Source organism: Apis florea, unplaced genomic scaffold (genome assembly GCF_048593485.1).
Source record: "Apis florea isolate Af1SG1 unplaced genomic scaffold, ASM4859348v1 contig_2899_pilon, whole genome shotgun sequence".
NCBI lineage: Eukaryota > Metazoa > Arthropoda > Insecta > Hymenoptera > Apidae > Apis > Apis florea.
Window position 1 is genome coordinate 328,073 of NW_028256666.1, and position 15,808 is coordinate 343,880.

General features: G+C 27.0%; 2 protein-coding genes across 3 annotated transcripts in view; both read right to left on the minus strand.

The window, feature by feature from the left end:
• emp (epithelial membrane protein) overlaps positions 1-11,365 on the minus strand; it is a 46,394-nt gene extending 35,029 nt beyond the window's left edge. The window contains exons 1-2 of one of the 2 annotated variants that reach the window (XM_086907835.1): positions 11,200-11,365; positions 10,198-10,406 (exon numbers count right to left, since the gene is read on the minus strand). In XM_086907835.1, the coding sequence (XP_086763961.1) occupies positions 10,198-10,255 (58 nt within the window). In that variant the 5' untranslated portion in view covers positions 10,256-10,406; positions 11,200-11,365. Of the gene's footprint in view, positions 1-10,197; positions 10,407-10,999 lie in introns of both variants that reach the window. The other variant, XM_003691154.4, reaches the window with a different exon arrangement.
• Positions 11,366-12,644: 1,279 nt separating this feature from the next.
• On the minus strand, positions 12,645-15,072 carry ND-49 (NADH dehydrogenase (ubiquinone) 49 kDa subunit). Its single transcript, XM_003691147.3, has 4 exons — positions 14,560-15,072; positions 13,975-14,420; positions 13,314-13,785; positions 12,645-13,191 (listed from the first exon to the last, which is right to left on the minus strand). Exons 1-4 carry the CDS (start codon positions 14,670-14,672, stop codon positions 12,786-12,788), a joined length of 1,437 nt encoding a protein of 478 aa, XP_003691195.1. The 5' UTR covers positions 14,673-15,072; the 3' UTR covers positions 12,645-12,785.
• Positions 15,073-15,808: the final 736 nt, after the last annotated feature.

Consider the following 15,808-nt stretch of genomic DNA (forward strand, 5'->3'; position numbering starts at 1 on the left):
TAAAAATCATATGAAAATGAATCTTTCTTTTTTTTTAATTTAAATTTTTACAATTTTTAGCGCGTTGATCAATATAACAATTTTACATTCTATAAAAAAAAATTTCTTTAATCTTACTTTTAATCTTTTAACGGTGATGTTTTGTTTTGAAAGTTGTTTTTGTGTATCTTTAATTTCTTGTCCGAAATCTTGTGTAAAATCAAAAGATGATATCGCAGAATAAATAAACATCTATTTGAATTAATTATGGCAAATTGTACGAGTTTTAATTATTTTAAAATACAAATTATTTCATTGTTCAAAAATTCATGTATATATGAGAAGTTAAAAATAAAAAAAAAAAAAAAAAGAAGAAGAGCTTATAATATCTCATAATATATAAAAATGTTCACCAATGTCCTCTTTTTCGAATTCCATGTTTGAAATAATTGGAACATCTTTGTGATTAATTTTTAATGATGTACTGATGGATATAAAAATATTTTTCGATAAGATTAGAGTTACGAGTTATATCGATCAACTGTCGAAATATTTATCGAATTTTCATCTTAACGCCTCTTCTATATCTCTTAATGGTATTTTCATTCGAGCAAGAAATTCATCCTATCAATTTTATTTATGTTCCATTTTTATGTAATAAATAAAAAATTCAGGCATATAATATCTAGAGGATATAAATATTATCGTATAATATTTTTTTAACTTTTTTCTTGTTTTTAAACATGTTGCAATTATATCATCATTTTATTACCAAAAATTCAACTTCAACTTTATTATAAACAGTTATCATTCGTTTGATTCTGTTATTCTAATAAAAAAAATATTTTTTACTTTTTACAAAAATGACGAATATATTCATCTTTGGGGAAAATGTAATCATTTTCGCTTCTTCGAATATATCTGAAAACGTTAAAGAATTAACAATAAAATTATTTAATTTAAAGAATATTTTAATTTGAATTTTGTTGTTGTCGATATAATAAATTTTAAATTATGAGAATAATTATATTATAATATTAAATTTTATAAAATTATTCACTTTTTTATATTACATATCGTTCGTTTTAAAATTAATTATTTTCCATACTATAACAAAGATATTTAACGATATAAAAGTTTATACTTGTTGCATCTAGATTAGATTTATATAATAGAAAAAAATACATTTGCATAATCGCGTTAAAAAATAATTGATTTAAAAAACAAAACTTTTTCGCCATTTCGAAGAAGAAATATTTCTTGCAAATGAGTTGAAGTGTATGCTAGAATATATTTGATAAAATATACGTGGAATATGTTTTTACAAATGAAATTATTTAATCATTGATATTTTCAAATATAAAATTAAAATTTAATTTAATTTTGATACGTTTGTTTATTTTCACATATGGAATAACTATTTATTGATATAATTCGCTCATATCCAATCAGAAATTAGCTAATTTCACTATCATTTTCAAATATTTAATTTAATCAAAAATGAAACTTTGAATGAAAATATATTATTCTATATATATTTGACTTATTTTTTCATACAGAGATTCATCTCCTCCACGATTGTATCGTGATTCGTAGAATTGTAATATGACATTATATACGTCAGAAAAGAAATTTTTTAAAAAATTCAAATCCATAAGGAAGTAGATTTCGACAAAGCTAACCCATTATATGTGGGTTATTATATATATGATTGTCAAAATCTTTCTTAAATGAAGATTGCACACATATAGACAAATATAAAATGATATAAAAATTTTCTTGGGAATAATTTGAAAATTAAAACTGATTATATAATAATAATAATCAATAAAAAAAAACTTGTTTAGAATTCATTAACAATGATGAGGAAGGAATTGATCAACATTTATTTTCTCATTAAAAATAAGTGTTATGATAAAAATATGAAAAAATTACATAATTCTATTTTATCTATAAAAACCAAAATTATTCTTCATATGAGTTCTTATATAGTCACTTAAAGATTTATTTAACTGCAAAGTTAATCAATTTTTTTTTATTTATATTTTTCTAATATAAATAATAAAGAAAATAAATAAAAAGAAGATTATACGATGCATTAATTAAACATGATGATATCATTACATCATTATTATTACAAATATATAATCATTATTATAATATAATAGTGATATCATTAAAAGTGTGACGATATCGTATATATATATATATATATATATATAAGTTTTTTGAGATGAGAAATAGATACATAGAAATAGAATACATGCTTCCAAGTATAATGATTATAAATTTGTGATTTATTATATCTATTTATTATTAAAGAAATCATTAACATCAACATCATTATGCATTCTTTTATATCTATTAATTTAATTTTTATCAATATCTTATTATCCTATAATATTCTACGATATTTATTAATATTATTAAAAATAAGCATGATATTGCAGATGATCAAATTATTTTATTTATAATTATTATATTTTAATTTATTTTAATATTTTATTTATATATATTATATTTATTATAAGTTTCTAACATACTCACAATTAATTATTAATTGCTATTCATCTTAATTTAATTTTAATAATATCTATCTTTTCTTTTTTTTTTTTTTTTTACTTATACAATTATATTACGTTTATATACAATTATATAAAAAATTTTCATTTCGAATTTGCAAGAATATTGAGACATATTTTAAATTAATAAATGTAAATAAAAATTAAAATAACAAATTTATTCCAAAATAAAATAAATTAATTTCAATACTTTAATTTTATAAATAAAACATTTTTCAGAAAAGATAGACATAAAAGATAAAATTAATCATAAAAAAAAGAAAATAATAAAAAAGAATATTGAAGAAAAATGACAAAAACTTGTATAAATAGAGGAGTAAAAAAAATAGCTTTGTTCATTAATAAAACATAATTTTTAACAAAATTTAAAATATGTTATATTCATCAACGAGAATATAAAATAAAATAAACTTTTCTAGAGAATCATTGTCATACTATATAATATTTTTTTATCTTGAATCTATAAAATTCAAATGTATTACAATATAAAAATTCATTTTTTTTTCATTTTATATAATCAATATCTGCACGATATTTGTATAAATCGTTCAAAAATTAAATTATTTTGATTTTGTCATAAACAAAAATAAAAGAAGATAATAAACAACATGAGGAAGTAAAAAAATGTCCACGAAGAAACATGAGTGGAAATAAATCGATAAGACAATGACGCAAAAAATTAGTTTTTTTTAGCATAAAGAACAGTCATCATTAGAACTTAATGACAGAACTAGTAATTTCTTAAATATTATATTTTCCTTTCTCAAGACTTTAGCAAAGAGTGATTGCTCTTATGTAAATTTCATATAAATTATTTTCTTATATATATTTTTTTTCTTTATAAAAATAAAACAAATTTTAATAATTTTAAATATTGATTTCATACAAATTTCTTTCCCATTTTTTCTCTCTCTCTTTTTACTTATATTATTAAAATACTTATTGAAATTTTTATCGAAGATACTTTTCTTATATAAATTTCATTCGCCATATATGCTTATTGCACAAAAAAAATTTTATCGTTTTATGTTCATTCTAGATATAAAATATAGAAATTAAAATTACCTTTATTCAAAACTGGAAATAATTTATACGAATTTATATTTCATTAGATACATTTCGATAATTCAAATTGATATATATATTTAATACATTTCAAGAAAATTCATCAGATAATTTTCTAATTTTAATAAAATGTTGTGTGTATAAAATATAATGGATTATAATTATCATTAATTTTTGAAAATTTGAGAAATACTTTTGAGAAATAATTTTAATATTTTGCTTGGATATTAAAAATTAAACATTTTTATGATAAATTTTCCTCAACTTTGCACATTGCACTGATACTCTGTGAATGTTGATTTTATTTCTTTAAACTGATATTTTCTTGAGAAAAAAATATATATATACTTCAAAAAAAAAAAAAAAAAAAAGAAAAGAAAAATAATTAAGAAATAAAATCTTTTTTTAGCTTTTGTGAAATAACTTGCGAAATTTTTCAGATAAAAAATATTTAACTTTAATCGTTCCATCACTTTGTTGCAAACGAAAATTCTTAAGCAAAATTGTATTGAAAAGATGATAGAATTTTGAAAAAAAATTTCCAAAATTGAACAAAAAAAATTCTCTATGTACCTATGTAAAATATGCTCAACGTGCACAAATTAAAATTTTATTTAAATCTAAATTTCCTTACAACATGCATACAGCATCTGACTCAATTTCGTGGCTCGCTACATTTTTTGTGGTCATATCGTAAAGATTTATCCCAGCTAAACTGAATAAATAAAATAATAAAACATATAATGGCGAAGTACGCGTTCCATGAATTTTCTTGCGCAACCATCGATTCGGAAGTAGAGACACTGACAAGGAAAAATCACGTTCCGACCGAATAGACTACGAAAGAGAGAAAGGCGCGTTTGCCGTTGTTCGTTCCGTAACAAAATGTATCGTTCTCGTTCGAGCTTATTCGACAGCGGCAGCTCTGCCTACGTAAATACACAACTATGACGACTTCATTTTCGTGGAAACGCAGATCTTTGCTTTTCTCAAGTTACCATTAACGATTAACGATAACATACTGAAGTGAAATATTTGAATGCTTTGAAAAACTTGAAAAACTTTTGTGAAGATGTAACATAAGAAAAAAAATTCTTCTTTGTAAAAATTATATTATTATAAGTATAATATTATATAGAATTGATATGTATATATATATATAATGTATATGTTAAAGGATAAAGTTTTAGATAAATTCGATGTGTACGTACGTACGTTATAAGATATTTTTTTATAGTTTTACGTCATAAAATTAATTTGATCTAAAGAAAAAAATCAAATTGACGTTGATAATGTAAATTACTACAGTTAAGCGTTCAAACACTTCATCATTTTTACGAAGTATATATTTTAATGAATATTTCATAACTCTTACGCAGATACTTACATACTTCCGCATGTGTTTATCTCAAACTTTATTCATATAATCCCCGGTAGTCATATCGTAATGCTAATAATATTTTCAGAAGTCTTGTATAATCCATATAACATTTCTATAGAAAGTGTTCAAATAATTATATGAGTCACTGTATCTTTAGGTAATTTAACCCAGTAAGACTCGACATGTTGTATTTTGTTTCTCATTCAATCAATGTACACACGAAATACTATTACACTAATATTTTACGTATATACGAAATATTATGAAATAAAATTAACAATATACATAATATTTATTCCATCGTCGTTTTCTTTTTTTTTTAACAATATTATACAATATAATTTAAGACATTATATTAAAGTAGAGTTTTAATAATATTAAATTTATACTTTTATATTTTGATAGATTTATATATTTTTTTTTTTCTAGATAAATGATAAATAATATCACATAGTTATGTAAAAATAACATTATTTCATTGCTCAACTATCCATAATAGATTAAATACATCAAATCTTATATTGCTTATTCGTTCTGTATTGCAGTATGATTCATCGATAATAAAATCACATTAGTATTTGTTCCTTCTACATATCATTAAATATTGATGAATATTTTATCCTTTTTTTTTTCTTTTTTTTTTTAATATTGAGGAATACTCTATCCTTTAATAATAACAATCGATTTATTAATTTTGATATATCGATTTATTTATTTTAATTTTAATCGCATTGAGTATAGAAAAAAAAAAGTCGATATAAAGTAAGAAAATGAAATACATTCATACAAAGAAAACTAAAGAATAATTAAGAATTGTGTTAAACAGAAGTTGAGCATTAAGCAATAGACTTGATGAAGAACTTTACATAATGCATATGTGATGTCTCCAAGATTCTCTTACAATTACTTTATTATAGGGATAGGGTCTTAGGATCCTATCTCTAGATCTATCTCTTAGGATCACTAGGAAACTCTTCGAAACACGTAAAATTTCGAAACTTTTTGTTTTTTTTTTTTTCCTTTTTTTCGTAATTTTCGTTTCGCAATTCGAAATTTTTTAAATTTCAATGATGAATAATTTACGTAAAAATTAAATTTTTTTCAAGCTAAAAGGATAATATCTATTTTGATTGATCGATTACAAACTTGAGTTTGAAGAATTAACATTTTTTAAAGAATTGTAATTCTTGATTTAAAAAAAATAATTCTGAATTTCGAAAATTTCAAATTTTGCAAATTTGAAAATCAAGATTATCTCCATTTTTAATTAAAATGCATCTATGTTCTCTCCAAGATATCATTTCTTATCAAAAGGCTTATACAGTGATATCTGGTAATGTAATTGAACATAAATAAAAGCGTAATAAATTTTACATCTCGTTACATCTCAATAGATTTTTTCTGTTCACTATATTCAAACATAATAATGCTTTAAAGGAGAATTTTTAACGATAAGAAAACTTTTTTTTTTTTTATTAAACAAACTAATTTTATTAACAAAAGTACGATAAAATATATTTATTTTCTTGCAATATTTTTATAAAAAAAGATATAAGGAAATTTGAAATTTATTTTGTTAAAAAAATATATATTTATTATTCATTATTTATGTTATTAAAATATAATATATAATTAATATATAACACGTAAGTATTATCATAATTGTCCTGCCAGAATCGAGCTTTTATAATTGTTAATTGAAATTAATTCAAAGTAATACAAATAATAATTTTAATGCCACAATTTTAACGACCATGTTAAATTCAATCATTAATTATTATTACTATAATAATATCATTGTTATATAATTCTTTACACATTTTTTTACATACAATTATATTATAATTAACTTTTATATAATTTTTGCAACAAGTTTTAATAATTTTTTCTAATCGAGTTTTTTTTTGTAATAAAATATTTGATATTTAATATACGACTTGTAATGCATTTTAACATTAATTAGTTCGCAAAAAATATCAGTTAACATTATATGAATATTTCAAATCTATCTTTTTTTTAATATATTATAACTAATATTATCTCTTGTAGACTATAGATCTATGAATATTTCATTTTATTTACAAATCTATAAGTCTTAAATCGAAATCTGCAAAAGAATAAATTAAGATGTTTTTAACAAAATTTATAATATTATGAAATAAAAATGTATATATAAAAGAGTATCATAAGTTATTAATAACATTTAATAATATATATATGCATAAAAGTTAAAAAAAAATTAAATGATGAAATAAATAATTAATAGATTATTTATTAAATATATATTTTTATTAAAAACAGTTTACTAAAAATTTGTTGTAAATAAATAAATGATATTAATATTCCATATAAGATTAAATTAATAACAATTTATTTATTATTTTATATTTAAGATGGCAACATTGAATAAAATGAAACGAAATATAACGATGTTTCTTTTTGCTATTTCTAATACCGAAATTAGAAATGTTGCAAACTATTTAAATATTTTTCTATTAATTTATTTTCGATAAATAATTATTTTATTGTGTGCATGTAATTATAATATTGAACGAAAAAATTCAAATTAAATTTTCAAATAGATTAAAGAATATTGTCATTTTATTTATTTGTTGAGATATATCAATAAATTTAAAATTAATATAAAATTAAGAAAGAATATATTATAATTGATAACGTAGATAATAAAGATAAGAATTAAGAAATCGAAAATATAAAAATATGTTTTTGAAAAAAAAAAAAAAGAACGAAAAATGTAAATACGGCATCTTTATTATACAAATTATCTCTTGCATATTAATCTGAAAGATTGGAGACAAATTTTTTTCACTACAATACAAATATTAATTTTTTCACGTCGCCCTATTATAGCTATTTATTTCCTACTTGTATTTTACACGATTCTTTTTTTTTTTTTTTTGCACGCATCCACTATGTAAAAAAGTATCTAAATGTATTTACTTTGTACAAATTGGATATTGTATTACATTGAATAAATTAAAATAAATTAAAATTAAAGAAATTAAAATGTCCCTAACATTCACCATCATGTCTCGATTACGCATTAACTGAAGAGAGGTCGCACGTCAAAGAAATTACGTTTAGGTGAAAGCGCAATCACACAAAGTTTCGGTTAACAGGTGTGCGTGTATCAACGAGCGCGCGCACATTCGAACATTTGTTTACGCAACTCGCAAAATCGAAGCGAGAATGGAATTTCGTAGGTCACGTTCCACGAGAGCGGTTCACCTTCGAGCAAGTTATTTTTTTTTTTTTTTTTCTCAATTGTGACTCCTTTCGATCACGTTTACCTTTCAACGTCTCGCGAATCGATTATGTACGCGGAAACATATCGATCGATTAAATTTTTTTACCCATTTTGTTCCAACTTTATCCATCTTTCTATCCTCGTTAGGCAAATATTCGACTCGATTATTCAATATCGATTAGACGCGCACGCACCATCGCGATTCCCACCATCGCCATTGATATCAAATCGAAAGGAATGCAACATTCTTTTGTTCTAATTTTTTGTATTCTCACGTAAAAGATAAACTTTGTTCTTCGTTGATCGATAGTAATAATGATGATGATGATGATGACGATAAAAAAGTCTTAAACAAATTAAATTTCACCACGATAAAGAAAATTCAAAAAGTATTTTTAAAACATGTAACATTTCCTCTCAATAATAACAATGTTTAATACGACTGTTTAACATTGATTTATCGAATCCTATTTAAAACAAAAATTTCGAAAAAAAAAAAGAAATAATAACACTCGCTTGAGAACGAGAACGCTATTGCATACGTTTCGTGTTTCTTTCTCCCTATTTTTCTCTTCCCTCGTTCCATTCGTAACCATTCCCCACCTAACTCCTCCGAGGTGTCATGTGCCGTTGCGTTTCATCGCAAGGAAATCGATCGATCGATATATGAATAGTAATACGACTCTTCATGTTGCAAACTATGGAAATGTGAATACGCATGAATACGAATTCGCTTTGTTGAAATTGTTTGCACACGAAATAGCTTCGGGATACCGAGCCGAGATACATCACCCTCTACAGCGAATTTATTAAGTGGCCCTTAATTATTCTGAAATGCCAAACCCTATACAAAATCCATCTACGCATGCTAACCGGCAATTACTCGTGATTATATAAGATCATACGCTTCCTGCTCTTACTCGGAAGGTTTTACGCTTAGCGAACGAAACCAACTGTGAACATCATTTAAAATTGGTTCATTTGATCAATGTATGAAATCAAATAATTCTTCTATCAATTGTTTATCAATTTCTTTTTATCTTTCTGTATTAATTCCAACAAATAGACAATTATATAATCAGTCAATCAAAAATCGATCAAGATCCTGGAATCATATATATATATATATATATAAATCACTCAATTTTTACAATCCTCCATCATAATTATTATCAGTATCTTTGATTCTTCCTGTTTTTCTCTTCCTCTCCTTCTTCGATAAAATTACTTTTCATTCTGATTTAATTATTCGTTACGAATAACATAGAATTATATCACGCATACGCAGCTTCGTTTGATATAGATCACATCAATCATCTAATATTATTATGTATACTTACTTTTTTCCAGCCATAATTCTAATTATTTTAAATGCACTTTGTTACACCTTATTTTTCAAGCGATTTCTGATGCAAATCACACTTATGGAATTTTTATCAACTTTCTGTTTTTATCACAGTATTCGTTATTAAATGAAATAGATTTATCGAGAAACGAGAAGTAATCCGCTACGATTCCCGTTCGAAACCCATAATCTTCGAGTGAAAGTAAACGAGACGTTGGCTCGAGCCCGAACTCGACCGATTTTCATTTAAAACTTCTTTCATCGAATTTGATCCGATATATAATCCGAATTCAAAAGATGATGGACCTAACCCGATACGACGACAACTACGACGTAACACCATGAATCATCGCAATCTAACCATACGAGATGATACGTTCACCAAATTGAATTAAAAAACGCACCAAACGTGACGACGCTCGTGGTGCCGGTAACATCTTTAACGATTTCATTAATATACTTTCATATGGTACGAAACAATTTCACGTGATCCCGCCATCTAACATAAATTGTTTTTGATAAATTATATTTCTTCGAATACATCCTTATTTACGTTTATTTTCTATCAATTACTTACACCATCGTTTAAGAAATCCACCTTGGAGTTTCGCGCAAATCCCACGATGTACTCTCATCTTGATCAACCAATTATTCTCAATTTACGTTCACTTTTTCTCTTTCCTTTCTTCTTTCTTCGTCCCTTCCTCTCTCGTCCTTTCTCTTTTCGTTTCCCAATTTCTTATATTTTGATCTTTTCTCTCTCTCTCTCTCTCTCTCTGTTATAACCTGCACCTCACCTCTTTTTAATCTTATTCGAAAGTAATCAAGGATCACCACACGATTCTTTTAATTTTATCCGTTTTAATTTTTTCTCGATTTAGTTCTCGCGCTACCGTTTTTCTACGTTATCGTTTTCCTTTTCGTTTTGATCTTCCTTCTAGCTTTGCTTCTTGGCCTCGTCCTCTCCCTCGTTCCCGTCCTCGTCCTCGTCCTCGTCACCCACGTCGTCTTCGTCGTCTTCGTTATCGTTGTCGTCGTCGTCGTCGTTGTCGTCGTCGTCGTCGTCGTCGTCAATGTTATCTTTCAAGCCTTTGATTGCAATTCTTCCCGTACAAGAACGAGACGAAAGGCGGCGGTGGTACGAGGAACGACGAGAAGGAGAAAGTCTATTCTCCTTTCCAAGCGACAAGTGTGCCACTGGCGGTGCGTCGCGTCGCCAATGAACAAACGATACTGCCCCGTTCAACGGTAGACGATCTCTACGCAAAATACGCAGCCTAACGCGGCCAAACGATCATCTACCTTTCCCCTGGCCTCCCGGTAAACCTGCGTATTTCCGTTTATACGTAGGATCACCGCACGACAAACGGTAAACCAACCTCGACCGATTCCTTCTTACGTTCCTCGATGAACAAGCTTCGATTCTCTCTTGTTACGCGTTCAAATACTCTGGTTTACGAACGCGCGTGCGCGCGCGCGCGCGCGATAAAAACGAGCGAATACGAGCGAGTCGATCGTGTATCGATAAAATTCAACTTCAACCCTTCGAATACATATACTATACGTAAAATCGATTTACATTCATATAATAATCACGAGAGAAATTAAAACTCTATCGGATTCGGTGCAAAATCGAATAGAATTTCCTCTTCTCTCGCTATACGAAATGTTCGCTACAAAGTCACTCGAAACACTACGCGGCAGCGAACCGAACGTACCACTCTTTTACCGTTCCACTGCATCCTGAACGGCATGCTCGCCGTTCAGGTAAACGATTTATCATTACCCCACTCTTTCTTTTCCACTTCTCCACTCCACGCTTCCTTCTTCGTTTATTCTCCATTCTTCCCCTCCGTTTCTCTGTTCCTCTCATTCTCTATTTCTATTCTTCTTTACATCGTCATATTCGTCTCCATCCTCCTCACTTTTACGCCTTGCCTACATTCCCCCACCTCTATTACGATTCTATACTAACCAATTTCTTTCTTTCTCACTCTTCACTTCGCATACTATATCTTCTTTACTGTGTCACTATTCTGTTCTTTTTTTCTCGCCTAGTGCTTCATTTTCCTTCATTATTCTCTATTTTTACTGAATACTCGTATATCATCTACGACTTTTTGATCAAATCTTGACGAATCATTTTTATTACGCTACTTATTGCACTCTATCCTAATTCATCATTCTTTCTTAATTCCTCCGTTTGTAAATATCGTTCATTTTTTATTAATCTTAAAGTTAATAACTTTTTCTTTTCTTTCAATAAAGCCAAATTTTTATTTTCTTCTTTTTTCAAGTCTTGAAAATTTGATATGTACTTGCGCATTTTATGCTCTAAGATAATTCAACAAATTTATGTGCAATAATGAAATGACAATGATCAAAACATGACAATGATAATAATATTTTTTTATTTTAATGAAAAATATAAACTAATAGATCATAATATTCAATTCAAATAGATGAGAAGGAAGAAGGAAAAAAGAGAATGACGCGCAGAAAATGTGATTTAAACGTTTGTTCGTTTTATCATGTAAACAATAATATAATTGTTATCAAATAATTGTGTATAATAAATATTTACCCTTGTTCGAGACATGATGGGTTCATGAATAACAAAAACCTTGATCCTTTGAAAATTAATCCCTGTAATTTCGCAAAAATGGAAAGACATTTCCGGACATCTCCAACAATCTGGAAATGACCGTGATAAAGTTAAATTATTCATAGAATAGTGCTTCTTCAAATATATTACGTAAATGATGAACATCATTCACGCTACAAATCCTGTTACTATGTATATTACTTTATCTGTGTGTATATCTCAAGATTTTAATATTCTTGTTCTTCTTCCTCATTCTCTTTTTATTTTTGCCAATTTTATTCTTTAATTCTTTCCGTTTATCTGTTTAAGACAATCTTCATCTCCAGCATGAAATAATAATAATAGATCTTTTCGATTACAAGCTATATTATATAAGATTAAGGATATCGGGTAAAGGTCAATATACTATGATTTCGATCTAAGTAATAACGAATACATTTTATTATATTTTTTTCTCTCTCTCATCTATACATGTTTTCTATGTCGTACAGAATAGAAAACAGCATTCACGAAATTTTCTATGTACGAAGTACGTCTAGTGAGAGTAACAAGTAAACAAGTTATCTATCAATTTCACCAAATACCACATCCAAGGTACCGATAATAGCTACGATATCAGCAAGTAAGCATCCCGGACCCATGTGACGCATTGCTGCCAAATGAGCAAAACCCGGTGCTTTGATTTTGCACCTATAAGGCTTGCTACTACCATCGCTTACGAGATACACGCCAAATTCACCTTTTGGTGCTTCGATCGCAGTATATGTTGATCCAGGAGGCACTTGGAATCCTTGAGTATACAATTTGAAATGATGTATCAATGCTTCCATGCTGGTTTTCATTTCTTCTCTTCTAGGTGGTACGATTTTTGCATCATCGATTCTCACTTCACCCTCTGGCATTTGATTCAAGCATTGATAAATGATTCGTAATGATTGACGCATCTCCTCCATGCGGCAAAGATATCTAAAAAAAAATGTGATTTATCATGAAACAAAAAGAAATCTAAAAGAAATTTTTCTCTTTCGAGAAAACGATAGATTTAAATAAACAACTTTTAACGTTTTTACATTTTTCATTTTTATTACCGATCGTAGCAATCTCCTTTTAAGCCAATTGGAACATCAAATTCGACCAAATCATAAGCATCGTAAGGTGTCTTTTTCCTTATATCCCATTGAATTCCGGAACCTCTTAACATTACTCCGCTGAAACCCCACTCTATTGCCTGTTCTGCCGTCACTATTCCAACATCTTTTGTACGTCCAGTCCATACTCTGTTTTCTGTTAGCAAATCTTCTACTTCGTCTAATCGGAAAGCGAATTTTGAAGCCCATTCATATATGTCGTCCATTAAACCCAATGGCATATCCAATGAAACACCACCAGGACGAATATAAGCCGCATGCATGCGAGCACCACTCACACGTTCATAAAATTCCATTAATTTTTCTCGTTCTTCAAATAACCAAAAGAATGGTGTTAGAGCTCCAATATCAAGGGCATGCGTTCCAATATTCATAATATGATTTAGAATTCTTGTAATCTCGGCAAATAAAGCTGAAACATATGAATATCTTTATTTAGTTTATTATCATTTTTCTATCGTAATAGTATATTATATTATTTTTCTATTTTACTATTTGTTCTCTCCCCCCCCCCCTCTCTCTCTTTCTCTTTCTTTAATTCTTTCACTGTAAATTTTAAATCTTTCATCAATCATGTTATCGATGAATATCTACTACTTACTTCTAATATATTTTGCTCGCAAGGGTATATCAATATTTAATAGTTTCTCAATAGCCATAGAAAAACATTGTTCATTGCACATCATGGATACATAATCCAAACGATCAAAATATGGTAAGGCTTGCATATATGTTTTATATTCTACCAATTTTTCTGTACCCCGATGTAAAAGACCTATATGAGGATCAGCGCGAGTTACATATTCAGAATTCATCTCAATTAGCAATCGTAATACCCCATGTGCAGCTGGATGTTGGGGGCCAAAATTAATCACTACATTTCGAAATTCCGGTGCTAGTTGCACAGATGTTGTTTGTGGTTCATTCCAACTTGGCTTGATAAAAGGCCATGACTTCTCTTTTGTAGCTAATATCTTAGTACAATCTTGTTTTAAAAGATGTCTATATTCGTCTATATCAGGCATCCATTGATGCGCTTCTCGTTGACTGCAACATGTATTTCCACTTTTTATTTCAAGTTCTTTTCATAATTTAGAATAACTATTTCTTATAGGTTATGATATCATTATATAACCAAACATATAAATGAATTTAATAATTTTGAATTTAATTAAGCTAACCTTACCTTTCGATATTAACCAAGGGTTTAATTCCGTTACTAGTAACAACATTTTCGTTCAATGTTCTGAGCAACAGATTATTAGAACGAAGAAAAGGTCCTAATGCTCTGACAGCCATTCTCACTTTTAATTGCGTCGCTTCAATACACTCCTCTCTTCTCCTCTTTTCTGTTTTCTCTTACATGTAATATTATTTTTGTTATTGTTATAAATATCTACTACTGTTAACCACCTACTAGCTTTCTGCCAACATTCTCTATACTATTCTCAATTCGTAGTGCTTTAAATCGATTTAATTTCATTCTTACTTGACTTAATTCGATTCGATATTTCGATTCATCGCAATATTCCTCGATGATGCACATGGTGCCCTCTCGTGTCATTTTACAATTTTTCTTTTTCGAAATTTCTCTTTATTTTATAAATATTTTGCATTGTTTATACCTGTAACGATACATGTTATTTTATACAATAAAACTAGTATAAATATTATTTATCGTAATATATACAAATAAATATTCGTGATATTTAACTAAATATGTATATCAATTTATTTTAAACAACAAAGAGCATTAAAATCAATAAATATGAAAGATTTCAGATATTATTTTATTAAAAATATCATAAGTTTTGTAAATATAAATATATTAAATTCATAAACATAAAAGTTTCACAAAAAAATATTGCATGATTATCGATAATCACACAAATTTAAGTTACAAATAAATTCAAATAAATTATAAATATTAATATTGTAATGGTAACAAATATATCAATCTTTAGTATATTTATCATTTCATTTTGCATCATTGTCTTTTAGCAATTTACGACATCTCTTAACCAATCTCCTATTGCAGTAATAAATATGAAGTAATAAAAAAAAAGTTGCCAAAAATAATTTCAATCTTTCATTTTTAACTTTTTAAAAATACTCCTTTATATACATATGTGTATATACTCATACGTAGAAACACATAATAAATTTATAATAATAATTCTTGCTTCTGTTATATGGAAAAAGAAAAAAATAAAAGTAGTAATACGTATACATATATGTATCGAAATTGGCATTAAAGATAAATTGCGCGTATAATTTCCACACTGTGAATTAAAATCATGATGCAATGATTGCGAATGCTTTGACGCGGGTCACCGTATCGAGGTTGCTATTTCGAGGATAGAACAAGATAGTATAAGATGAAGTAGTTGAGAATGAATCGACGTCATACTTTACCGGCCAACATTCTATGCGTT

Bases quoted from the DNA above. Each gene is read 5' to 3' on its own strand.
- ND-49 (XM_003691147.3), bottom strand. From the start codon at position 14,672: ATGGCTGTCAGAGCATTAGGACCTTTTCTTCGTTCTAATAATCTGTTG. The intron at 14,421-14,559 runs GTAAGGTTAGCT...TACATGTTGCAG, and splicing joins CCCTTGGTTAATATCGAAAG to TCAACGAGAAGCGCATCAAT. The intron at 13,192-13,313 runs GTAATAAAAATG...ATTTTTTTTTAG, and splicing joins AAAGGAGATTGCTACGATCG to ATATCTTTGCCGCATGGAGG.